At 37.3% G+C, this 27,480-nt stretch overlaps 2 protein-coding genes across 2 annotated transcripts in view; one reads left to right on the top strand and one right to left on the bottom strand.

Moving 5' to 3' along the window:
• Positions 1 to 27,480, top strand: part of LOC135078176 (uncharacterized protein CG43867-like) — a 409,623-nt gene that overhangs the window by 170,340 nt on the left and 211,803 nt on the right. The gene's annotated exons all lie outside the window — the stretch shown is intronic.
• Positions 12,617 to 18,461, bottom strand: LOC135078270 (uncharacterized protein K02A2.6-like). Its single transcript, XM_063972868.1, has 2 exons — positions 18,316 to 18,461; positions 12,617 to 16,495 (listed from the first exon to the last, which is right to left on the bottom strand). The coding sequence occupies exon 2, from the start codon at positions 16,484 to 16,486 to the stop codon at positions 12,617 to 12,619; it is 3,870 nt and encodes a 1,289-aa protein (XP_063828938.1). The 5' UTR covers positions 16,487 to 16,495; positions 18,316 to 18,461.

Here is a 27,480-nt window from a genome sequence, read left to right as displayed (position 1 = left end):
GACATCTGCTGCATCTGCCATCTTTTTGGCTAGAAGATTCTTCTATCTTGCAGCTTAGACCTTTAGCTGCAGACCTTAGACAGTATTTTTGAAACATTCCTACGCATGGTGGAGGAAGGGACGCTCTAGAGCAGTGGTTCTTAACCGGTGGTCCGCGGACCACTGGTGGTCCCTGGAGGCATTCCAAGTGGATGCAATAAAGAATTGAGTATTGAGTATTGGTCCACGATGTGCACTTGCACACCTTGGTCAAAACCACTTTTAACTGATTTTTGCAGTCAAACTGGTTTTGACCGATTATGAGGTGGTCCCTGACAAGACAGAAATTTGGTAAAATGGTCCCTCATGACTTAAAGGTTAAGAACCACTGCTCTAGAGACTCAAAACTACAAGGATACACATGAACTCCAGTTTTAAATCCGTTGATATCTGCTGCATCTGCCATGTTTCTGGCTATAAGATTCTTCTATCTTACGGCTTAGACCTTTAGCTACAGACCTTAGACAGTATTTTTGTGAAAATTCTTACGCTTGGTGGAGGAAGGGACGCTCTAGAGACTCAAGTCTACAAGGAGTCATATGAACTCCAGTTTTAAATCCGTTGACATCTGCTGCATCTGCCATCTTTTTGGCTAGACGATTCTTCTATCTTACAGCTTAGACCTTTAGCTACAGACCTTAGACAGTATTTTTTATTATTTATTTGTGTCAGTGTGCTCTTCTAAAGAGTGTAAGACCACAGAATATTAATAAGTACTACGTACAGAAGTTTTACTTCGCGAAGGTATTTAAAAAAATGTATGCTCAATATCATTAACAATATGGTGTAATTTAGCCTGTCTCAAGAATCAAGCACCATTTTGTTGACAAACGTCAGTGATCGGCACTGCGCCGAATCTATAGGGCTGACTTCGGTAAAATGATGTGACGTGAGGTGCCAAACTGCGGAAAATGGCGGAGGAAATACATGATTTAGCATGAATTATCATGAATACTATTAACTACTTATTTACCTCTCAGTGTCTTGAGGCAACTTAAAAAAGTACATTTTGTGTTTTTATTATTATTTAGGCAGTTAAATACTGCACAGTATTTAGTACACCATTTTCTTTATTTTCTTCCATCATACACAAGAATACGCGTGCGTGAGTCAATGTTCGCTCGTATGTGAGGCCTTGTCGAAGAGTATCCTGTAGGTGGGCCATCGTACGTGTTTTGTTTTCGATGCAAACTCGCGGAGATGAACAGGCCTGGTAAGACGATTGTATCATTGTATGTAGGTACTATTAAAATGTAATTTTAGCTCATTGGTTTTGTCTCATATTTGAGGAATGTACTATGTATCATGAGTAGAGTCTTCGTTTAAAAGGATGCGAACGATTTAAATTATAATAGGTAGACATAATTGATAATTTTTAATTATCAAAAATTTAAGCTTTCTCCAGTAACACTGATATTATTATACTGTGACTCATCAAAGTCATCATTGTCAAAAATATTGACAAATCGCGAACTGTCACGGCCAAAAAACTGACACGCGTCCGTCCTCCGTAAGCGCCACCGCGCGACTGATTGAGATTGTCCAAGCCGTCATGGACGATTTTTTCCACATTTTTTAACATAGTAACTAAATAAGACGCAATATAAAAATTTCATCCGTTAAAAGCCCTCAAGTTATTTCTGAACTTTAGTTTAGTAAAAGATTTAGAATCTCAAATCGCTTATTTTAAAAATAAAACCATAAATAGAAAACGAATAGAGGTAACTTTGGGAATTTATTCTATCGAGTCAACTTCATCAAATCGTGTTTCCATCCGTTAATAGCCCTAGAAAATATCCTCAACTATGCCCAATAAAAATCTTAGCCTTTAATTTTACTGTTTAGTACCTCAAAAATGAAAAATGAAAACCTCATTTTCGCCATTTTCTCTGCTACCCGGCCTTAATCTTAGATTTTTCTTGAAACTCAGTGTATTGAGACGTTGCGTTATTGCTCCGTGGATATTATCAAGTGCAGGCGGTACGTGGTTCTAGCCAGGGCTGCTGCTTTCTTATGTCTAATTTGCAAATATTGTTCTTAATTTTTTGTACCATATGTCGCAATCTGATTCAGTTGCGAATTGTCGAAGTACGATCTAACAAAAGCTCGTAATTTGAACACAGCGATTATTTCACTTTGCAACTAAAATAATGTGCAAAAGAAGTAGTTAGATAAATGCCTTTTTAATTATCCTTTCGTAATTTTTATTCTTAGGGAATTAGAATAAATATACTCTTTTCAGAATTACATCTCCATTCTAAACGTAACGTGCAACTTTTGTAAATTAGCTTTTTATTATTATTGTATTTTTCGCAATGTTTTATTATTATTATTTTAGTTTACCTAATCAGAGGCAGCCCTGTAACGCGGCGTATGTTTCCCATACGATCCCGACAAATTGCATTTACGTCACTTGCCATCGCACTGATTTAGCCGCGAGAACGCTATTAAATATCTTACAGGATCTAAACTTGACTTTGCCTTGGAAAATTGGCCACAATAAACGGTTTATTCGGATTTTTTCCCATGAAAAATATGAAATATAAAGAAAAATATCGACATGGTACACTAAGTTTTTTTATTAATTTCACCTACTCTTGAGTTAATGAACATTTGAGATGTTTGAATAAATAAAAATGTGAGTTCTCGGAACGCGATTCTTCTACATTAGTCTGGGTTGCACCATCTTACTTTAACTTTGACAAACGTCAAAAATCTGCCTAACTCCATACAAAAAGCACCGGTTATCGTCATAGTTACCGTTAAAGTTAGGTGGTGCAACTCAGCCTAATTGTCTAGATAAATTAATAAATCTTTGGACGATTTCACACAGCGCCAGATGTAGAAGATGAGTGATTATTGAGCGGCCATACAATGCGACTTATTTACTAGTTTTGAGGAGGACTTCCACTACATAGAGCCACTTCTTCTGTATCCTTTATTACATTCTTGCAAAAAATAAATATTTCAGTAAACTCAAAGTGGAATTTCCCAAGTGCAGAGAGTGTAGCAACACTGATTCGATATTCACCTCTATGGCTTCAGATGGAGGTCCTTTGAAATTGCAATAAAGGTGCAATCACACGTTCGAAGCATTTTGAGTGTTATAAAGCCGGCGACGTTTTGAAAGAGGTGACGTGAGAGACATGAAGAGAGGTAGATGAGGTATTGCAGATGGGAGAGGTGATAAATATTACCTTATTGTATATGAACTGCTTAGAGGAGTTGTGTACTTCTCAATCATAGCGTTTATAAGTCGTTCGCTCTACAAAAGTAGATGTTGTTTAATCACAATTTCAAAATAATATGAACAATATTATGGTGTATCCGTTTCCAAGCGTTTAGCTAGAAGATAAAGAAGCTAAACGCTTGGAAACGTTCGTATTTTTACTAACCTGTCTCTGTATGTATTTCAGAAATATCTCATGAAGGTCACGTTTCTAAAATACCATACTTACCATATCCAAAATTCGTCCATCGTTTTTCCCATCCGGCTGCTTTTGGCATGGTAATGCGAAGATGCACCAAAGAATTGCATACCAGATTGCATGTAAAATGCTGATCCAGCTTTTGTCATCGCAGACTTTCTCCGACGTCCACTTTAATATACATTAATGACAACGCGCGTATTCACAAACATTACTATGAGGTCTCACAGTGCGCGTGGACGCACAGGGTGATACCCTAAGGGCTATATTTCACCGGGACACCATGGCGGCGTAACCAGTCGCCGCTACCAACAAAATGTATTCAGCTTTGCGCAACCAAAACGGACACCAGGTGAGTAACTCTCTGTAGAGCTGAATACGTATTGTTGGTAGCGGGCGACTGGTTGCGCCATGGTGTCCTGGTGAAATATAGCCCTAACTGGCAAAAGAGAGCTATAAGGTACGGACCTACCTACTACAAAGTAAACTCAAAACTCGTTTTAAAATAAGTCATAGATTCAGCTCTATGATTACATTTTTAAATTGATAACCAAAAGCCTCAATCCACCTTGAAATTGAATATAGTTTTGACAATTTAAGACACAGCATGAAAATGAGATTTAAAACGAAATTCAAATCAAAACAAACCATTATGAATAGACTCGTTATTAAAATTTAACCCTTTAATAACGGGATTAGTAAAGACAAGGCAACTTAACGAGCAAATTCGATTTTATTCTGATAAAAATCTACCTGTTCATTACGTTTTCAGACTATCACAGACATTAACCTATTCTTAAGAAGTAAGCGCCCTCTCAGAGGATTTGAAGTCGTTTTTGATAAAAAACACTAAAGGAGATAAACCGTATTGAAATATTTCAAGAATACTAAGAATATAATTTATTGACCACAGTAAGCACAAATTATAAACAATAACAACACAAAACGAATATAGAAAATAGTGGGCCACTGCGTCAATAGGCTCCCGCTCAGTATTTATCATGACATGCTCGTAAGGGCATGTCAAGAAACTGGTCTTCCGCGAGAGCTTAGTTTTTATTTCGCTACCATGTGGAGCCGTGTCGCAAGTTTCTTATTAACGTAATAAGATTTATTGACTTAAAATTGTTTAAATTCATTGCTTACGTCAAGGTCTAAATTTCTAATTCCTCTGGGTCCTATAACAGCCCTTCGGCAACTTGAATTAAACTTGTGCGAATACCAGTGGCGCCAGTGTCGCGTGTCATTCAAGATTGAACTGTATGTCTTTGGAGTAGGGGTCATTAATTTGGTCTGGTAGCATAGCTTTTGAAACTGGGTGTAGAAGTCCATAACTCGAAAAGTTTGGAATGCCGCAATGGAAGATAATGTAGTGGGGAAACATAGTAAATGCGAATTAAGTATCTTACATGCTTACTTTGATTTCGATTTTTCTCCACGCATTGGCTTGCTTAAATGCCACAACTCACTAAATTGTTAGCTCTCCAGAAGACATCATCAGTAACATCAGTAACTGAAATATACATTGTTTTGTTTATTGTACAAAACTTATTTTTTTAAGTAATTAATATATCTAGCTGTCCATCTAGTCTAGATAACGTGAGCCACCCGCTTAGTAGAAAAGCGATTTCTAGGTCTTATCTTGGAGAGAGGGACCTATAGTCTTCTGGAGACGGATATGCCGACCCCAGAAGACCCATCCTTGTTCTAGCTAATGCTCAGTAACTTTTTCATGAACTCCGCATGTTCTCTGCATGCTCGATTGCGCCCATTTTTGATTCGTGGCATAGTGCCCTGGTTCCCGGGTCTACTTCAACCACTTCCCCTGTGCCAGTGCGTTGTTTCGCTTGACGAATCGCTCCGGAGGGTTAACTCAATTTACTGTTAAGATTTCGCGTAAGTGTGTATTACGGGTTGATCGCTCAATTCGCTCCCCATTCAGTTTAAAGTCGCTTAATTACTTCCTTTGAAACAGTTCCATTTCTTTCCAGGAGATTTAAGGCTGTGACCCTTTTATTGCCGTAGAGTAATTAAAATTGTTTATCGGTGCTCGGTGCCAATTAATTATTTCCTAATCTCACAGCTGAAGAACTAGCGTTTTCCGCAATTTAAATTTTCGACTGCATTTCTTTAATTAACTAGCTAGGGTTGCTTTGTATTTGCAATCGTTTCCAATTTTAATGGGACTGATTCTGTATTTGGGTCTTGGAAAATAAGGCTTCTATCGGATCGAGTAAAATGGTAAGTTTCGCGTTGCTTTGAAAACCAACCACTAAACTGTATTATAGGTAAAAATCACACGGCAAAACGAAGACACGCAAAAACAAGAGTGTATTTTCAGAAATATCTATTTTGGACAAAATGCAAACCAGTTTGTAAAAACAAAGCGCGCCCAATAATGGGAGATGTGCTCCTAAAACAAAGATTATATGGGAAAATATCGAAACGTGCGGATATTCCCATGGAGCCCCACAAACAGCGGGTTATTGAAAGCAAACACCATTAGACGGCGGCCTCCAGCGTTATTCTTTCAAGCTACATCTTCAGTGTGGCTACGAAAATAGCGAATCTTTTCTCGTATGCTGAAACTCGAAAACAGAATAGAATAATATTTTTGGGTTCCAATAACAATACAAAAATGGTGTCAAAATCCATTCAGGTTCATAAAATCAGGGCGCACCCAAGTCTGTGTGTGTGCAATGAAAACGGGACTCGAGCCTGGGAAATCGTGTATGGTCCACTTGACACTCTTCTAGTACCCTGAACATGGCCTAGTAAATTCTTGGTAAAATTTTCCGCACTTTTAATTCAAATTCTTTAGGGCGAACTAAGTAGCTATTGTAATACCTTCACTTTTACCACCAAATAAATACTATTACCAGAAAATGCATAGTTACTTTTACTTTTTGACTCAATCTAAGCTCTTTTCGAAAATTCTGAGATAGCGTCTATTCAATAGATGGACAAACTAGTCTTTTAAGGGTTGGGGCTACAAGACCAGCGTTTTAATATAGTGCCTAAACATCCACAGGCTGCAGCATCGTGCATACTTTTGACGTTATATTTATCAGTTAGTAAACAAATAAAATTTGTAAAACTTGGATTTTTTGGTGTCACAGCAATAATAATATTAACAAACCAATTTCATTCCCAGCTCGCCCTTTACCCTACTTTTTAAATACAGGGTCACGTGAATCTATGATGTCAACATTATGCAAATGGAGACATAATTAATGTTCCTTAGGAGGGTAATTTGTAAGTGAGTGAGGGCAACTAAATTTAAGTGATATTCGCGTTTTTGTAATGGCCGGCGTGGGCCGCAAACAGCGTGGACGCACGACATTGTTAAATAAGCTGTCGGAAAAGCTGAAATTGTGACGGTAGATGTGAAAAGTCAATTAAAACGAAACGGTAAAGGAATGTGGAGAATTTCAAATTTCAATGTCTTAATTACGGGTACAGTTGACAGCATTGCAGACTATCCCCCTTATTAATAAAAATTTACACCTAGGACGACCTCTGGATTAAAATTACATTTTCATACTAAATGACAATGTAAGCTAGAGTTCAGGGTCAAGCTAGGGTGTAACTTTTATTAATGAGGGTTTATTAATAATAGGTACATTTTTCAAATGTGCAAAATGCGTAATACTTGTTGAATAAGCCATAGTGTTGAGCTCAATGCTTGAGCTGATGATCTTCACCCGTAAAAAAAATTTAAGCAAATAAATTATTTGTATTTCGATTATGAGAAATGAGTTTGTACTTTTAAAAATTGTGGAACATTTAAGCTGAGTTGCACCATCTAACTTAACCCGTTGGATGGAGTTTAACAGATTTTTGTTATAGTTAATTAAAGTAAGATAGTGCCACTCAATCGATTTGATTTTCTCGAATGAAAATCAAGCTACGCTATACGAATGGTGCGGGTGACGACTCTATTCGAATCGAAAGTTTACTTACCCTCCAAAAATATCGACTCAAACTCTTGAAATAGCCTCATTAAATGAGTTACCTATTGCATTTGTATCATAACGTATAATAGGCTAGTTTCCTAAAAAAAATTTTAGTTCGTCAATTACATACCTACTTAAAAATATTTGACAAGTAAACACTTATTTTTATTTGTCAATCATTTACGTTTCCGCGTGACGTCACAAAGTGCTACACTTTTAAGTACGCATTGTCGTCACAGGCCTCTTCTTATGAACTTTGACGCGCTTTATATCTTTCATTAGTTTAAAAATGTGAAAAATGCCTATGTGTCAAGTATTTTTTATAAATCAACCGACGGTCTAATTCAAACTCTTCCTTTTTTACCCAGGAAGCATCCCTATTGTACAATATTCTGAAAATAAATAATGATACTGAAGAATAATAATAACATCATTATTTTAGCCACAGGACGTCCACTGCCACAGGCCTGTCAACGTTCGTTTAGTTATATTTAATTGGATTGGCTAATATTTTATGTATGAATGTCATGCACGAAAACTGCCTAGCAAATAAAATAGGATATTTAATTGAATGACAGACAATTTATGACTTGTTTTTGTCAAGTGCTACTGGGACTTGTTTAGTAAAATGACAAGACCCATGGGACTCATTATGGTGTACATGACTCGCACTGTACTACTGTCTGTTGGCTTATTAGAAATTTACCTATTGAATAGGCACGTTATACTCGCTATGTATTTTTTGTAATTTCAGGTCTCTTAAATTTTGTTTCGAGCCTTCTATACTCCTGTTAGAGTCTGTGTGTACGCTTACTCAATAAAAATTAATAAAATTACTTTAAAAAATAATAAATTACCAGCTTAGGCTTCATTAACCAATGATTTTATTGGAGGAGCAGCTGTAGAAGGCTACACTGGAGTTTTGATAGAGTGGAAATAGTCCTGTACCACCCTAGTTAGTAAGGGTATCTATCAAATATATTTTTTACAAAACACTTCTGCTAGTTGAATATCAAACACACAACCTCAAGGATTTACGTAACGTTTGGGATCCGCAACATCTGTCAAAAAATTGGTTACCGAAAGTAAAGTTTGCTTTCCAAAAACACAATATTACATTTTATCCTGTATTTGTTTCGCATAGATCTTGTTTGTTCAAATAATAAGTAGATAAAATCTGTTGTCACAGAGACTTCCTTGTTCCTTGTTGACAGTTGGAGCTTTAAACATTTTTTTGCCTCGAAAACTGAGCGTTTGAACTCAGCCTATCTGAAATCAATAAAACTTTCGTCAATTTTGTAAGTAATTGTCAAAACTCATATAATCGGTCAAAAGCACTTTTTCACTGATTTTTTGAGTTTTTACTGTTTGTTGACACATAATATCAATATCAGAATTACTTGCAGTGTCATCGCCGTAAACACCTACTTAGATGAAAGTATTCCCCGTAAAATTTTCACGCGACCACACCTTAGGCGCAAATGCGTTTAAGGCGAAATTTCGTCTGAAGAGTTTAACTCCCTTAACCACAGATATTAATCAACGGTTAGCTGCCAGAGCTTTATTGCACACAGCATACGGAATTATGAGCCGAAACAATTTCGAGTTGAGCTGTGTGCATGCGCCGAATGCCGATAGGGATGTGCGGTTTGAGAAGTTGGTCCGATTTTCGAAAGATCGATGACGAAAATGCCCACTACGTTACCCAAATCTGCTGCCTACATGCCTGTTCGGTGCTTTAACCAAATTGCATCGCTCTTGTGTATGAAACTTTCAGATGATTAATCAACACAAAAAGTGATCATAATTCGAAATCGATTGATAGGTACATTTTAAGCTCAAGTCCTCTACAGTGACGCATTCAACTTTGTGATTACTTCGCTATTCTCCCCGTTAGTTCCAAAACAGTAGACTTATGTCGACCACTGTACAAAATGTAGTGTTACATTTCAGATACATAATTAAGATATTGACTGGTTCATTTCCCATCGATAGAGTCATTAGATTTAGAAATAATCATAATTTTAGTCTATCTTCGTCGATTAAATTACAATGCTGTCTCTGATACATCTTTGATATGCCAGACAAATAATCGTAGTTTAATCGATCCGAAAAATCGTAATATCGGTTCAGGTAGGCGCATCCCTACAGCGCACCCCGTTGCCTCGTAAAAGCAAATTGTCAATTTAAATTTAATCTACTTTATGGGGCGATGTGACGCCCTACATACACTATGAACACTTGGTAACGCACTTTTATTCGAGAGATATGTAGATGGTATGCTTCCCTAAATCGTTGAAGTTTTTATGTCATTCGCAGAATTAGTTTATTCCACTATAAAATAAGATGAAAACTGCATTTTTTATTGTGTCCTATGTGTCCATTTTTGTAAATGCTTATAATTATGTTTTTGTTTGTTACAGGTAAGAAAATTATTTAAACCAGTCAGTTATTGAAGTAAGAAAGCACTTTTTAGTAACTTTACTTATTAGTACTATAGTTTAACCAAATGCTGAAGCTGAGTTACATCACCTTAACATTAACCGCAACTAAAAGCTTAGCCGGTGTTTTTGTACAGAGTTTGACAAACTTTTGACGCTTGTAAGTTAAAGTAAGATGGTGCAACTCATGCTTAGTTAAATATTTAAAGTATAGTAAATAAAAAAAATATTAGCAGTTATTTTTATGACGCTGATATTTTAGCAGTTATTTTCATGACGTTTCCCTCCTTCAACAAATCATGTTTCACTAAGGCTGGGTTGCACCATCTTACTTTAACATTGACAAACGTCAAAAATCTGTCAAACTCCATACAAAAACCACCGGTTATCGTTAAAGTTACGGTCAAAGTTAGGTGGTGCAACTCACCCTAAATCTTGTTAAAGTAACAAAGAGAGAAAGAAAATGCTGTTTGTCAGTCTAAATATGACTTGGCTGCGATCTCACAAGTCAGTACTTACGTAATATATTTGACAAATGTGGCGCCGTCGGCTGAGAGACACTTCGATCGTGGTTTTGTTTGCTGGCAATATCTAATATTATTTAGGATAAAACACGATAAATGTGAAATTTACTTATTACACAAACAGACAGTTAGACCTATACTTACTTTCGTAATAAAAAAAAGACATAATTGAGGTTATTAAGTTTTAAAACTTATGTTGTTGAGATGCCTCTCTATAATGCAAAAATCTTAATAAAATTATTATGTAATTCAATTGTTTTCCAATGTAAGAGAGGTGAGAACATTCTTCGATATGTTCTGTATTACTGTTAGTACGTATAATTAATACACTTTTACGACATTAGCATTGTAATATCGACCCAGGCAGCCCTGAATTTCAACAGAACTTTCAGCTTTTGAAGCGAACAAACAGATAAAAAAGTGGTGTCTCTATAAACACGTAGATAGTCCCTTCGCTGGAAATAATCGCTACTCAGTGTTACAGTGAATTATAATTATCCTTAATGGAATAAAAGATTCTGAATCATTCTGCAATAATAAATGCCAGAGCCAGAGAGCCTCTCAATTTTATCCTGTACCCGACGACTGCCTGCGTTTTACGATCCTATGGACAGAGGCGTACTGTGCATAAGTATAGGCAGTTAGTGCCTGGTTAGTAAACTTTTTATCGATAAAATCTATGGTTTGAAAGTGACACCCGTATGCACAAACGATGCTTGCTTAAGTAAAGCAGCAACGCTATGTGAAGTCGAACGTACAGCGTTGAAAAGCTCTGTGATTGGTCGAGTATTGTCTATGAATAGGTTTTTGGGACCCTGTGCGTCCACGTGCACTGTGAGACCTCATAGTAATGTCTGTGAATACGGGTGTAAGCCTATCACTAATAAGACAAATGCCTGCCTCTAAAACATTCAAAAATCGAACAGTTTATAATACGATCTATTAATTAACAATTAGTTATAAGTAAGATAAGTTAATTTGTTATTTTATTAAACACACACATCCCAGTCTCACCAGTGTGTTGTCGGGCACTTGTGCAACGTTCCCGAACAATTCGCACGTCAATTGTTTCGCATTTCTTTTATTTTTTAAATCTATTTTAGCATTATCTTTAGCTTTTGACATTCCTCTTCCCCAAAAGCAAAAGATCGAGTTTTCACTGCGTCCGACCTCATTATGCTAATGAGTCTCGATTGCCCTCCCCCACGATTCCTGGCCCTCATTGAGTTACCTGTAAAATTGATACACCTGTCTTAATTAGTTTCTTTTACATTTTAAGTGGTAGGCTCTAGGGGACAGGAAGGTATCATTGTTTTTGGCGAATTCATGTTTCACTTGACAGCACAGAGTACAATTTTGTTGCTAAGTAGCTCGTATTACAAATACAGAAGATGGCACAATGTTTATTTGACATGCACCAAGCTTTAACACTGATTTTAAACACACTGTTGCACTGTTGTCTACTCAATACCTGGTGTAAAATAAGAGGTTGGAGCATTGGTACGAAAAGTTGCTTACAAATAGGTTCGATTGTTATTTGGTGTCACCATAGCGCATAGCATAACCAAATAATAACATAAATCCTAATAGTGACCATCTTTGTCTACATGTAAAATACAAGTACTTTCTTACTTTTGTTCCAAAATAATATTTCCAACTCATTCCTTAGGTACCTACACAAAATCAAATAGAACTAGGGTTAGTTCTAACTTCTAAGTTATTTGCTTGCTCTAACTTCGGGTTTACTATGTGTAGTGTACACTATTGTATGTTATGTTGAATTGGTAAGTCGAACCAATAACACCAAGCAACACTGATAACACGGATATCGGCTCGCAGCAAGCAACAACGCGTCTTCCCTTACGGCGGTCGGTAGGTCTGCCTCACAGCTCCCTCCCGCCCCGCGACCCCGCGCGCGTGCTTCTCGAGACGACAGAGTTAAGGTCATAGCATACTTATTCACAACTATAAATGTCTATACACTACATCCCTCCCTTGTTATTGTTTTTCATAAAATAATTATACCTAATGAAAATGACAAGTTAAGGGCCAGGGATAAGGTTAACGTACAAATGAAATACATTCATAATAATCACCAAACTGTATTGTCATTAGATGAACATTTTCATTTTCCATAAGTATCTATGCATCATCATCATTACCAAGTACAATCAGAAAGTCCTTATTCCAATTATATTTAATCTCCCATTATTCCTCATTATCATCCCTCAGTTTATCCACCCGAGTTGTGATTGATTTACATCGCCACTATCATTTGTCTGAGCATCACTGGCATTATTCTCCTCATCTAACACCTTCCATTGTCCTTCCACACGTTTGAGGTGTACGACGTTTCGTCTGATCCGCTGACCAGTTTCATCGTTCCGGAGACTTACGTCTCCTCCTTTGTTCTCTTCGACGGTATGTGTCTCGGGTTCGTAGTTCAAGCTCAACTTGTTTTGTTTAGTCATATTTTTGACATATACCTTATCTCCAACTTCCAATTCACAACCAGTAGCTCTCCTCTTCATGTCCGCATATTCCTTCCCTTTTTCTTTTAGTTCTTTATCTCTATCCCTCATTTCAAGGTCCGCCGAGGAATGCGTCATGTCTTGAATCATAGGCAGCTTGTCTCTAAATTGTCGTCTAAAGAACAGTTCCGCAGGTGTTTTTCCTGTAACTGTGTGAGGTGTACTGTTGTACATCGCCATGTACTCAAGAAGAGCCTCCTTCCAGTTCTTTTTTTGCACTTGAGAAATTTTGAGGCGTTTGAGAATGTCCCTATTCTGGCGCTCCACCTCTCCATTCTGTTGTGGCCAGTAGGGAATGGTATTATAAAGCCGTATGTTCCTCTCTGCACAGAACCTCTTAAAGTCTTCGCTGGAAAATTGTCTCCCGTTGTCTGCTGTAAGGGAGACCGGATTGCCAAGCCTGCTAAAAATATCTTTAAGCATTCCGATTATTTCAGAGCTTGTTATGGTCCTGCATGTTTTTACCTCTTTATATCGGGTGTAATAATCCACAACAACCAGGATATAATCTCCACTAGGCAAGGGGCCCATGAGGTCAATTGCTATGTCAACCCACGGTTCGGAGGGTAAGTCTCTTCTTTTTAATGGATTTGGGGCGCTGGGTGCAGAGACCAAGATGCATCCTTTACAGGCTTTGCATATGTTCTCAGCATCTTTGTCGCACTTAGGCCACCATACCTTGGTCCTCAATCTGCCCTTCATCGCGACTATCCCTGGGTGGCCTTCATGCGCAGCTTCCAGAACTCTTCTGCGTAATTTGGTTGGGATTACAATTTTCGTCCCCCTGAGGAGGATATCGCCATGGAAGCATAATTCGTTCTGGAAAAGTTTATAGGCTTTAACTGTTTCATCCCAGTTTCCATCGTAAAGGCCCTCTTTGACCTTCTGTATCTCTGCATCTCCAAGGGAACTTTCAGTAATATCTTGCAATGGGATGGCTACTGGTCGCGCAGATTCGGTAACCGCCTGAACATAGTCTCCAAATATAGCCGTCGGGTTTGTTGCCACTTCACAGAGTCTCGATAGTGGATCGGCTATATTGGTCTTCCCCGGGCTATATTTCACCTTGAAGTTGTAGGATTGTAGTCTTAACACCCACCTTTCAATGCGAGCGCACGGTTTTGCCTTTGGACCAAATATTACCTCCAAAGGCTTATGGTCCGTTACTAGATCGAACATCTTGCTATACAGGAACATGTTGAAATGTTCGACTGCCCAAACTAGGGCTAAGGCCTCTTTTTCTGTTTGGCAGTAACGACGCTCGCAGCTGCTGAGGGTTTTATTGCCAAATGCAATAATTCTCGGTCCGTTCTTATTGATCTGCACCAGTACTGCACCCAGACCCACTGGGCTTGCATCTGCAATCACCACAGTCTTATCATTTGGGTTGTAATAACCTAATTTTGGTACCTTCATTAGCGCCGCTTTCAAATCATTAAATGCTTTCTTTTGGGCGTCTCCCCAGTCCTCTTGAATGTCCGTGTTTCTTCCGGTTCTTTTGCGTAGCAGTTGTTTGAGGGGTTCTGTGACTGTTGCTAAATGAGGTATCCATTTTCCCACATAGTTTACTAAACCCATAAAGCTCTGCAATTCAGCGACATTAGTCGGGGCTCTGAATCCTTTTATAGCCAAGATATACTTATCTAGTGGTTTAACTCCCTGTTCCGACAGTTCATGTCCTAGGAAGTGAACTTTCTGTATTCCAAAAATGCATTTGTCGTCTCTCAACATCACGTTATTTTCCTTTAATACTGTCATAACTTTTTTAAGCCTTAATTCGTGCTCTTTTGCGTCTTTGCCAAACGTTAGGATATCATCTATAAAGTTGATGACTCCTTCGCAACCCAAAAGGATTCGTTCTAGTGTTTTCTGGAAAATCTCCGGCGCACACGAGATACCGAACATCATCCTCTTGTATTGATACAATCCCTTGCTAGTAATGAAGGTCGTTATATGTCTTGAATCAGGGTGAAGCTCGATATGATGAAACGCGTCTCGTATGTCCAGTTTACTAAATATTTTGGCTTCTCGAACTTTTGGCAACAGTTCTTCCATCGTTGGCAGTGGATGGTTTTCACGTTGTATGGCCGCATTTGCTCGGCGCATATCGACACATAATCGGATGTCCCCTCCGTCTTTAAGCACAGGAACTATAGGCGAGATCCAGTTAGAAGGCCCTTTCACAACTTCAATAATGTCCCTTTTCAGTAGTTCTTCAAGTTTCCTCTCTACTTTTTCTTCGAGAGGGATGGGAATCCTCCGATACGGCTGAGCAACGGGTTTCACTGAATCGTCAATCGGGATGGTAACTAAGACGTCTTTGAATTTGGGAAACGCCTCAATTTCAACCTGGTTGATATCCAAATTGATTTGGAGTACTCCCAAAGCGGTTGCCGTCTCACGTCCAAGTAGGTCCCGTGTGCCGTTTTCGATCACGTAGAATGTTGTGCTGTCCTGTGATGTTCCGGAAAGTTTTATCGTAGCTTTGAATGATCCTAAAAGCTTAAGCGGTGTGGCACTCCCATAAGCTACGAACGTTTTCTCAGGATTCGGATCTTGGTTGGTGACTTGGGCGTTATCTTTCTTCATTCTTTCCCAGGTTCTGTCCGTTATAAGATTGTGCTTGCAGCCGGAATCTATCAACATCTCTACGTTGCTTCCACCTATGTTACACTTGGCTTTTACGTCGTTCTCAATATTGAAAATGTAGTCAACTTTTCTTTCATCCGTGCTTATGTTTGCAGTTTCTTCGATGTTATTTGTTGTCCTGCTTTTCTTCTTTATTCCCTGGCTGTTCGCTGATGCCTCTCTTTCCATTTTCCTCTTCTGAGTTGTTCTCGTCCGGCACTGATTTTTGAAGTGTCCTAATATTCCGCATTTAAGGCAAGCCTTTCCTATTGCCGGGCAGATGTTGTCACGGGCCATATGTCTAGTACTTCCACATCTGCTACAAATAGTTCTGGGTGGCTTCTCTTTCCATCTCTCTGTACTTACTTTATTGATTGACTCGCTTTCTACCGGTTTCCTACCAAAGTTTCCTAATTGACGATCTATGGCTTCCAATGCATTCGCTTCTGCAACTATTTCATCCAACGTGATCTTGTCCCCTGTTTTCAGTATCTTCTTTCGGAGTTCTTCTGTCTTGCCCTTTTCAGCAATTTGGTCTATGATATGCTCGTCTTCTTTATCCTCAAACTGACACTTCTTGGCCTGAAGTCGAAGTCTGACAAGAAATTTTTCAAATTTCTCATCCTGTTCCTGTTTTAGGAGACGAAACAGATGTCGCTCATACACTTTGCTCTGCTTAGGCGCGAAGTAGTTGTCCAATTTTTCAATCGCGATGTTAAAAAGTTCGCCTTCAGTTGCATTAGCTCCCGGGATGTTGTAGAAGATTTCTTGTAACTCTGTACCACCGAAGTGTAAAAGACTGGCTCTTTTCTTTGTCTCGGTGTCTATGCCTGCCGCCTCGAGGTAAATGTTCAGACTTCTCTTCCATCTTTCCCAACGGACAGAGACTGAACCAACTTCTCCTTCACATTCAAACTTCTCTAAGGTGTACTGTGCCATTGGAGGTACCTGTTGACAATGTTGGTTATAAGCTTTTTTTTTCCGCAATTTAATGCATAGTCGCAATTTAATGCACAGTCGCAATTTAATGCTTAAGTTATAAATAACTCTCCGCTCGCAATTTAATGCTTAAGTTATAAATAACTCTCCACTCGCAATTTAATGCTTAAGTTATAAATAACTCTCCACTCGCAATTTAATGCTTAAGTTATAAATAACTCTCCACTCGCAATTTAATGCTTAAGTTATAAATAACTCTCCACTCGCAATTTAATGCTTAAGTTATAAATAACTCTCTGCTCGCAATTTAATGCTTAAGTTATAAATAACTCTCCACTCGCAATTTAATGCTTAAGTTATAAATAACTCTCCACTCGCAATTTAATGCTTAAGTTATAAATAACTCTCTGCTCGCAATTTAATGCTTAAGTTATAAATAACTCTCTGCTCGCAATTTAATGCTTAAGTTATAAATAACTCTCTATGCGCAATTTAATGCTTAAGTCATAAATAACTCTCTCACCACATTACCTACTCACCGCACAATACCTACTTCCTGTAATTATCGAAGAACATTAATTATTTTATTAGCCATAGTCCTAGTTCCTTTATTTCATAAACAATAATAACCGTATTGGAAGTAGGTATGTATGGTTTGGTTGACAAGTATTGAGGTATGTCACTCTCCTGAAATAAACTAATAGAAACCACAGTTACTTAGAATGCGAAGTAAGGAATACCTACACAACTCAAAGCCAAATGGATACCGGAAATAATTTTCAAATCAAATCAAATCAGTTTCAACATTTTCAATTCCTTCTTTCTAAGTCAAAAATAATTTTTTTTTCAACATTAGGTAACTATAATAACAATAAACATACACTTTATTTAAAGTAGGTAAGTAAGTATTATTATTAGTACTTAAAGACTAACTGATCTGTGTGCCGTTAGATAAGGAATTTTTTTTTTTTAAATTTAATTAAAGTAAACGGGATTTATATTTATTGACAATATGTCATTTATTTTATTGTTTTTATTTTAACCTTAATCAACTGTAAATAAATTTATTTGTTACTGTGAATGTCACAACATGTGACATTCTTGAATAATTTACATACTATTTGAACTGATTCTATTGACATCCGGCAATTGAACATCAATAATTCCAATAATTCCATTATAAAAATGTTTCTTCTTGTGACTTCATTATTTGACTGAAGACATAAATTATTACTATTATTATAGGCTTAGACAAAAATTTAAAATTCAAATTAAATAATTTGTTACAGTTTTAACTTTGTATATTTCATCACATACATATTTACATTACACTGAAATTAACCTTCCTAGTAGCAGAGTAAAAATTTTATAGGAATCTAAATTACCTAGGTAGGTAGGTAGGTAATTCGTGAATCTCTTGAGATTCGTTTTACTTATTAACTTTCTTTTGCAGTTATAGGTTATGTATTTTATTTATTGGTATTTGGGGATCAAATAATCCCCGCAGACTGCCAATAACCGGTCACATAAAACAAGGCAGCTAGAAATCCGCAAAATTTCATGTTTATGTTTAGTAATTACTGAGACTCGAACTCAAGTAGGTAGGCACAAGTTAACTTGTAGGTTACGCCGGTTACTCGCCGGTCACGGTATTTAACTACGAAATAAGATTTGTGACGAAACCCAAAGGGTACCTAGTTACTTACTTAGTAATAACTTTGCTTTACCAACGATTAAAATCGTGTTCCTAGTTAAATTTGTTTATTTGTAAAACTTTTTCCTCCATTTTGTTTTGTTATTAAATGTATAAAAAAATCCTTAAAACTCACAGTTTACCTCGTCGCCATATGTAGTGTACACTATTGTATGTTATGTTGAATTGGTAAGTCGAACCAATAACACCAAGCAACACTGATAACACGGATATCGGCTCGCAGCAAGCAACAACGCGTCTTCCCTTACGGCGGTCGGTAGGTCTGCCTCACAGCTCCCTCCCGCCCCGCGACCCCGCGCGCGTGCTTCTCGAGACGACAGAGTTAAGGTCATAGCATACTTATTCACAACTATAAATGTCTATACACTACACTATGTAACAAATATTGTAGCAGTCATTTGGGTTTTATGTGTGTGCCCAATAGTTGAGCTTTCGCAAACTTTGCTGAGCCAATCGCGAGCAAACAAACGCTTTCAGTTTGTTGTTTGAATTTGAACTATAACTGGTACAGCAGTAGCTACAGCAAAATTAAGTTTGGTTCAGTGAATTTTAATACTTTTGAACAACAAAGGTTCAAACTTGCTAGACTCCTTCACTGAAATTGTCGTGTAGGTTGGATCTATTACCTGTCTGCCATTTAAAAATATTTAAGATAAAGTAGTATGTTAAATTGTTCTTTAGAGCTTATTAAAAAAATGTTAATACTTTTTACGAAATCAATGTGTGTTTCAGCCAAATGACGTCCACTGCTGGACAAAGACCTCCCCCAAGGTTTTCCATAATGAAAGGTCCTGCGCTGCCCGCATCCAGGCTCTTCCCGCGACCTTTACCACCCTGTATAGGTGTAAATTAACTGCATCACAACTCATTACAATTTTACATAAGGTAAGATTTAAACCAAAAGTACACTTCATTCTACAAAACTCAAGAAAGTGTCTTCACGTTTTCGCTTTTGTATCAGCACGACCCAATATCAAAGGCAAAGGTAATACAAACGCTAACGATTTAACCATTTCAATAATCTGTTTTCAAAGCTAGTCCATAAAATGGAAATTTAAATCCTGAAAATAAGTCATTTCGCGGCACGTCTAACTTTAAAATCCTTGACATAGTTCAGAGAGCAAGGGAACTGTACACACTGACTCAATTTAATTTGCCCGTAATGAGAAAAACTTCGGCGGCGCGGCCCAGACCTAATCGGAGGTTTTGGGGTTCTGGTGGAAAATAAATGTTTTGATTTTTTTGACAGTTGGTTGGGAAATATAGAATATTTGTGTTTCTTTAACGATCAACCTAGTGATCTTATTGCAATGCATACGAGTAGTCTAGGAGGCTGGATGGCTGTATAGAATAGAATACATCAGTAATCGTCTAAATTTACATTCTCTCTCACTTTTCTGCCCTATTTAGTCCTCAGTTTAGGTCATGGGCTAAATATACGAAAAAAATCCTCGATCTCAATTTTAGAGTTGCGACGTGATAATGCTTCAAACAAACAACGGTACCTACTCACTGTAATTTTTCGCAGGTCAATCATTCATAATCTCACCTGGAAAATGATCATTAATTTCAGCTCTACAGAACCAATTATCCTAAGAACTAGCTCTTTCCTTTTAGTTACGACATCGCGCGGGCCCAGCCGGCCTACAATTTTCCGAATTTATAGAGATCTCACACGCACGAGTGTGACTCGGCCCTGTTTGTCATTTAACCTATTCGCCCATTGGACGGAACCCGCCAACTTTTACAATAATTATGCCCGTTTTGGGGCCCAAATTTTTGTGTAATTGGTGTCTGTGTGGTGGGGTTGGAACGGATATTGGGCGGGAACATGCATGGGGATTAAATTTTCTTTGTTTCTTTACACGGGGTAAAGATTTTGTTAATAAGGATATACTTAATCTGCTAGAAAATCCAAAATCAATCAGTGAAAATTATTCACGTAGAGATAATCAATAACTTGAATCAAAAAGAATTATTATGAACGCTGTCACATAAACCTAATAATAACCCTGAAAAAGCTGCAAAATTCATACTTACACAAGTCTTTAATATTGTGATAATAATTATTGTCTAGTTAGCATTAAGACTAAAACTAAAAAATTTCTACTTTGGATTTTTTTTTAAATTAGGTTCAAAAACACGAATAACGCTACATCTAAAAGCTACTCGGATTCCACTCAAGGGCGAGGACAAAAGAACACCCCAGTAATTCCATGGAATGGCTGAGATATGTCTTGGAACGAACTCGGCTAGGTGGATCATGGTTGGAATTTTTCACGACGTAATCCTGTGAAACTAGAAGCCGCATATGCGTTCTTCCCTAGTCTTGAGATTAGGCCTCGAGGATTTGAGTGACCCGTTATGGATTTGACTTTTTGTGGTGTGTTATGAATGTTTGAACAGCATTTATTCAGGCCGAAAACCATTAAGTTCAGTTCTTAATACGTTTCTAAACTCACTATTAGAGATGTAAAAATTACATTTTTTACAATTAGCAACGTGCAAATAATGTGTAGATTTACTGGGCATTATCTGAGAACTTATGAACACCTTATTCCAAGCAATACAGAAGATCGTCAGAAACACAATTTGCTAATCTTAGTGTCAGTTGTTTCAATAAGAAAATAGGCCATTTATTGGAAGGTATTTGGTATTAAATTGAAAAATACATGTTTAGGTAACATGAAATAAAAGCGATGCCTCCACTGCAAGGATGACAGTATTTCTAAATACAAAAGATAATCACCATTAAAAGAGGGAAAATCTCAGCTGTATACCTGTAATTATACCTCTGTAGTCACCCCCGGGTCTGCCGTTTGTAGGTTTATTTGATCGAGTCGTCCTCACTGCCATTCAATCTTCCGAAATCCTGCACTTGCGTCCTGTCGTCTACCTCTATTAATAAAGATTTTCTTACCAGCGGTCCCCTAATGCCTTCCGGCTGGGGCTCCACTGAGAGCGATTGCTGGGGCAAACAAAGTGACGTTGTAGCCATTGTTTGGAATGTGGATACGTCGCACTTGCAACTTGGAATCGGAATCCTTTGTCACTTTGTAAATACTGATTTCACTGAAATAAAAAATACACTGATTTTCAGTCGTCGGTTAACCTACTCAAGAATAAGTTTGGCACATTGACAATATCAGTCTGAGAAAAGTTAAAAAGACATACGACGATTGAAAAAATCGTCTTTAAAGTCAACTATGGAACTTTTAAAATAAATAGATAAAGTAAATGTTTAGCATTTGATTTGATTATCAACTTGAACATTTGCATTTCATTGAGCTTGATAGATTGTTGATTGAGCTACTATCTGAAGTTCAAATTACTACCTACCATTTTAAACTCGTAGTTAAATGTGAGGATAAAAAGTTAGAAAACGTAAAAATTAAAAACCAAAACGATATTTAAATTCAAAAGAACATCTGTCCCATCTGTCTACAAAAGTCATTATCACCTTCGACCTCAACAAAAGGTATTTCAAGAAAGGGTACTTTCCCAGACCGCAGACCGTTAATCATCCCAGTCTATTCATGTTATTCCTCTTTTTCCATCGATTCGAAATTCCACATTGAAAGTTCAACGCTCCGAAATGTCCACATCTTAATTGGACGCAAATTCCAGGCTCATCTTTTTCTGGTGTAAAACCTGGAACGTGGAATTAGCAGAAAGTTTCTTGTTTTTAGAAACAGAGCTTTGTGTTTTTAATGTATCAAAAATGTGAGACTGTTCTCGATTTTCCTAATTAATTTATTTTTGTCTTGTTTCCGAAACTCTTGAAACGTTCTGGCTCTAATTTTCTTTAGACGCGATTTTTCTTATGTGCCTTTATCTACTTACTAGGTATTAAACTTTTGTTCGCCGTCTGTCTATTAATTTATTGCACATAAAACAGGGTACAAAAGGTTTTAGTTCCTAGGATTGCCTTGATCTGACCATTGGGTCAGAAACAAACCTGACAAGATCCCACCCTTAATTTCGTTAGCATGCGATCTTCATGATTTGTGATCTCTTGTACAATTAATAAAAATTATTAGCGGTTTGAGCGAGAATTTGTTAAGTAAACTGAGAGACAGAAAAAGCATTGGCAAAATTAGTAAATCTATAATGTCGAACTGATGAAATAATATAGCAATAAGTCTCCTAAAACCCATCGCTAGAATCCAAACCACAGCCTTTATTTCTAAGCCAGTCCCCCACTTATCTGATTGTGCTAGTGTTGTTATGTTATTTACTTTATGGTTTTACCACAGTGGGGACCTGGACTTAAATACGGTCACCCGGCGGTCCTGGAGTGCAGTCAACAATAATCCTGGCTGCAATTTGAACTTTATTATCATTACAATAAGAATCACTGTTATAAGCTCCTGTAAATATTTGGTTTGCAATACTGAAGCGGAAGCTCGCAATTTATGTTGCATTTTATTGTTCTTGTTTTTGACGTTATTTATGAACTGCCGTGGAAATTATTGACTGAATTTTCCGATCGTATATTTGGTTAATTCGCAGCTGCATAATCTGTTTCAATTTGCTGTTACTATGAAATAGAATTTATTATGAAACTGCGTTGTAATGGCCATTAAAATTTTGTTCGTTTGGACTACTATAAGAGTGGCTTAGTTGCAAATCCCCATACCTTATTTTTGATTCCGTTAAATCAATAGAGTTACATATATGAACCATGATACAATAATAGTACGACAACAATAGTAGGTCATTAAATTCAGATAATTATTTAATTAATTACAACAGTCATATTATTATTATCAGTGGATTCAATGAACTACGAATAGGCAAAATAATGGTATTTGTGTTTATCAATGTACTAAATGCTAACAAATCAATACTTTAAATTAACTATGACTTTGATTGCATCGTATTTGTTTTTACAACGATTTATTAAATAGACATTTTTTTGCTTAGGTGTTTCATCTATTTAAATTTTCATCAATTTTCTTTAATCCTTCAAGCTCCGCGAATCCAGACACAATAGATAATTAATTGTTACGCAGTAGCCGGCTACCGCTTGGGGCTGAGAGGTTAACATGCCGTAACATCAATTTATTTATGTGAAATAGTTTTAAAAGAAACAATTAAACAACCTTAAACTTTATTACTATGGCAGTACTTATTATTATTCTGTGCTATGGCGCATACCAATTTTCCTCTTGTACAATTTTTTCAGCTGATAAGTTATTTAGTTTAGTAAGCAATCGACCATTACAACATCTTTGCCTCTTTAACCTTTAACCAGTGACATGACTATTTTATAACACTATAAGGGACATGACGTCTCACAGGCTACTACTTCGAAATCAAAAAATTGACAAAATTGCATGTGGATTACTTTAAAATTGTATTTGTATTTAACTATTGGTATGTCAATAAAACAAATGTAAATGAATTCAATCATTTTTTTTATAATTACATAGAAAAAAACTATAATTACCAATTAGTGGTAAATTTCAGCCTCAATTGATATGAGGTTCTTTTTTAGCATTTTAATAGACTTTATATAAATTCTATGTCAAATTTAATACTTTTTACTAAAAATCTAATAATACAGAAACCGAAAAAACATAAAAGCCACTTCTGAAAACTGAAAATAAAAATTCTGACACCCGCTCAATTTGGCATAAAATCAATGGCAATTTTTGCAGAAAAGGCGAGAACATTGCAAACATATGGGATTGCAACACCCCAACACAAGTGTACTGTGGCGGCGTAGCATGGCCTGGCACCCGGGGCGACCCCTTCCCCCCCTCCTCACCCCTCATAAGACCATAAGTTGGATGTTCATATTGCGGGGGGCTAAGGCACCCCAGAATGGTCTGGTGTCCCCCAGAATTTTCGGGTTACCGATTTGAAGCCGAAAGATTTTAGTACTAAGTCATGAGCTTTATTATTATGATGAGATGATACCAATCGCATGCACCCCCTTATCATGACATATCAGATGCGCGACGTCCTTGTCATGCAGATGCACCTGTGGGCACTAATCTTCGCGACTGAGTTGTCACTCCGTTGTCACCCCCTGATGCTTGGCACCCGGGGCGGACCCCCCCCCCCCCCCCCCCCTTACGCCGCCACTGTCCGCTGTGTACACTGTCATTTTGTGTAGTTTAGGCAGACAAATACTGCATGCCCTTTGCTTGGCTTGACTTGTTTCAGAATGGAACAGACGGTCCATCGTTTGAACCTTGACGAGGTTCAAAAGGTTCAAACGATTGACTGACCGTTCGTAATATTTTATTATTTGATGAATTCGTGGGCTGGAGTTATCATTTCCTAGTCTTTTCTGCCATTTTGCACTTAAAATAAAAAGTAGAGTGTAAAAGTTTTTGTATGACAACTAGGGACATGTAGCCTCACAGGCTACGATCGATTTTCTAATTCGTATAACTTACGTGCAAAACAACCGATAACACGTCTGCCTTCTTCTGTGGTCGTTTTAGCACTAAAATAAAAGCTACTAAGACGCTGGGTCGCTGCAAGCGAGGGGAAGTGGTCAATTCTAAGAATTTGAAAAACATGAGACGCCTGTGAGACTACGTGTCACTGGTTAAAGGTTAAGCCGCCTTTGACAGCTGACGTTTAAAAAGAGTCAACAAGTCTCAGGCCACAGAGCAAGAATTTGTTTTACAAATCGCAGTGGAAACGTCTCACCTTAGCTGTTAAGTTATTTAATTAGTTTAGTAGATTTATTAAACTACTACAACATCTTTGCCACTTTAAGCCGCCTTTGACAGATGTCAGAGTCAACAAGTCTCTCAGGCCACAGAGCAAGAATTTGTTTTACAAATCGCAATGGAAACGTCTCACCTTAGCATAGATAAATAAGCAGTCGAGCTCCAGTCGTGGCCGTAAATCCCCAGTCTCCCTCAGGACAGTTTACTGTTACGGCCGCTCAGCGCTCTCTTACGAGCTCCTAAGGAATTCACACGTTCTCGTGATGCATAGATGAGTGGGGAAAAGTTTGAGCTAGATTTTACAAGGTTTTATCTGGGCTACGTTTGGTCTGGACACCTGTATGTGGGGAAATAAATGGTTGTATTTTTGGAGTTGGATTTGTACGGCTTGTGCCTTTTTCCATGATGGAAAGGAAAGGTAAATACATCCTTAAAAATAAAGTGTTGATTCTTTAAGGCCCAGAACAGACGGTGAAACGCAACTGCAACGAAACTGCAACTTTCTGATGATTCTGATGAATGAAACTGAAACTGAAAGTTTCAAACTGGTTGCGTCATGTGTGGTCTCTCAACGGTCGCTATGGCAGAAACTTAGATGCAACTCAAAAGTAACTAGCAGTTGCAGTTTCGTTGCAGTTGCGTTTCACCGTCTGTTCTGGGCCTTAGTTTTTTAAATAAAAATAACGTTAGTTTGTATTTTCGTTTGAAATAACATTTACTACTGGTAAAAAAAAGCCTTTCTCAATGATTTCTACGACCGGTCCTGTTTTGCTCTTATCTAATCCAGGTGCTTCCCGCGACTTTCACCAGGTCGTCGGTCCACCTAGTGACACTGCCTACAAGTTTATTTCCATTATTCCATACATTCAAATTTATAGTCTGTAATTCAGAGTCAGTATACTTTAGTGTAACGATAGATGACTGATGTGTTTTTAAAAAGCAGTTGCTTATACAAAATACATTATTTTTCATAAATATGTATAATTATTATCTTTTACTCTCATTAATCATCTTCTTAATTAGTTCCGGGTCTCTCGGCCTTCATAATGTAGTCTGTAGCTTTCAATCTTTTGATAGATTACTCAAAATATTACTAAAGATAAAAACTGTGTCATCTTATTTAGTTGCATTAAGTGCTATTTTTCAACAAAAATCTGCTGTCGCCTGTACCATACAATAACTTATTATTTTCTTCCTCACTATTAAGATTTTCGGAGCTTCTTAGAAACTTAATATTTTTTCCTATCTCAATAAGCCTCATAAAATATAAGGAAAGCCGCGATCTTAATTATTTTGCTATCTTCTCATATTTATTATATTCCTGGAAAAAACCAGTCTTCGTTATTGTGGAGTACGTACTTCAGAACCTCTGGCTTATTTACTTGCAAGAAAAATCAAGAGCTCTTAGAAATTTGGAGGACAGGTAAGGTTGGGTATTATAGAAGTTTGTCTGCTGTGAGATTAATATTAATACGATGTTATTAACTTATAAGTTCTAAGAAATATAAAAAAGTCTACGTAGTTAGTTATGACCTTTTCATTGTCACTAGCTTGTAAAATCGTAAATTGAAGTACCGTCTAAAGCAGTGCTAAAGTACCTATCCGAAGATTCGTGATCCAAGGAACGCGGATTCGATCCCCTTGTGGTGAACCCACTCGTAACAAGCATATTTAGCTTACCACGAGGGTTAACAGGATCATTAGTAATTTGTACTTACAAAATGCTAATTTCTTAAAAAAGTATAAAAAAATTGAGATATCATGAAACAGGTAAACACAATATTAACTTCTAAAACGTCATTTTTCATCATATTTTTTTTCGTGTGAACATTCTGCATAGTTCAGCGCAATTGTAGTGTCATTGTAACAGCATACAACTGAATATACATTCAGTTAGTCAGATATTGTCATGTATCATGTATGTTTTATCTTGAAGAAAACTCATTCCGTTTAATCAAGATTACATAACAAGCGGCAAATTGAATCACAAGGCCACTTGAACCAAAGCAGCCTTCCAATATGTCCCACTCTCCCCTAGTTCCAATCGGAAATCTATATTAATAGTGGAATCGAAATCCTGTGACTAACTCGGCCAGCTTAGTTGGACCCCTGATCATTTTATCGAGTTACGAGTTAGATACCAGTTTTGGATGTTCGCACAAAGGTGCAGGGGTCAGGTTATGGTGGTAGATGTCTTTATGCCTGACGATGCATTCGGCAGATTATTGTCCAGGATGAAATTTACTGGCAAAATCTCGGGGCATCGTTGGAGAGAAGTTAATTTAGGAATAATTGGTGCTTTGGTGGAATGGAATTATTGGATGCTATACCTTGCAGGCTAGAGGATAGTTTAGTGGTCCATTCTGCGGAATGGAGTGCACTCGGATGCTCTTGAAATGTGGATGCGCATATTCTGGAGATTCGAGATGATAATGTTATGGAGTCGTAAGGTTTTGAGAGCTAATATTTAGAGCTAAGTATGGTTAAAGATATTTATTTCTCAAAAAGATTACAATGCAATCACTTACAGAGAAACATTAATTTGTCTTAATAATAATAAACAATACTAAGTATAAATATTATTCAGC

This window comes from Ostrinia nubilalis, chromosome 14 (assembly GCF_963855985.1).
Source record: "Ostrinia nubilalis chromosome 14, ilOstNubi1.1, whole genome shotgun sequence".
Taxonomy (NCBI): domain Eukaryota; kingdom Metazoa; phylum Arthropoda; class Insecta; order Lepidoptera; family Crambidae; genus Ostrinia; species Ostrinia nubilalis.
The sequence above is the reverse complement of the archived record's forward strand: the minus strand, read 5'-3'. Positions and strand labels throughout refer to the sequence as shown.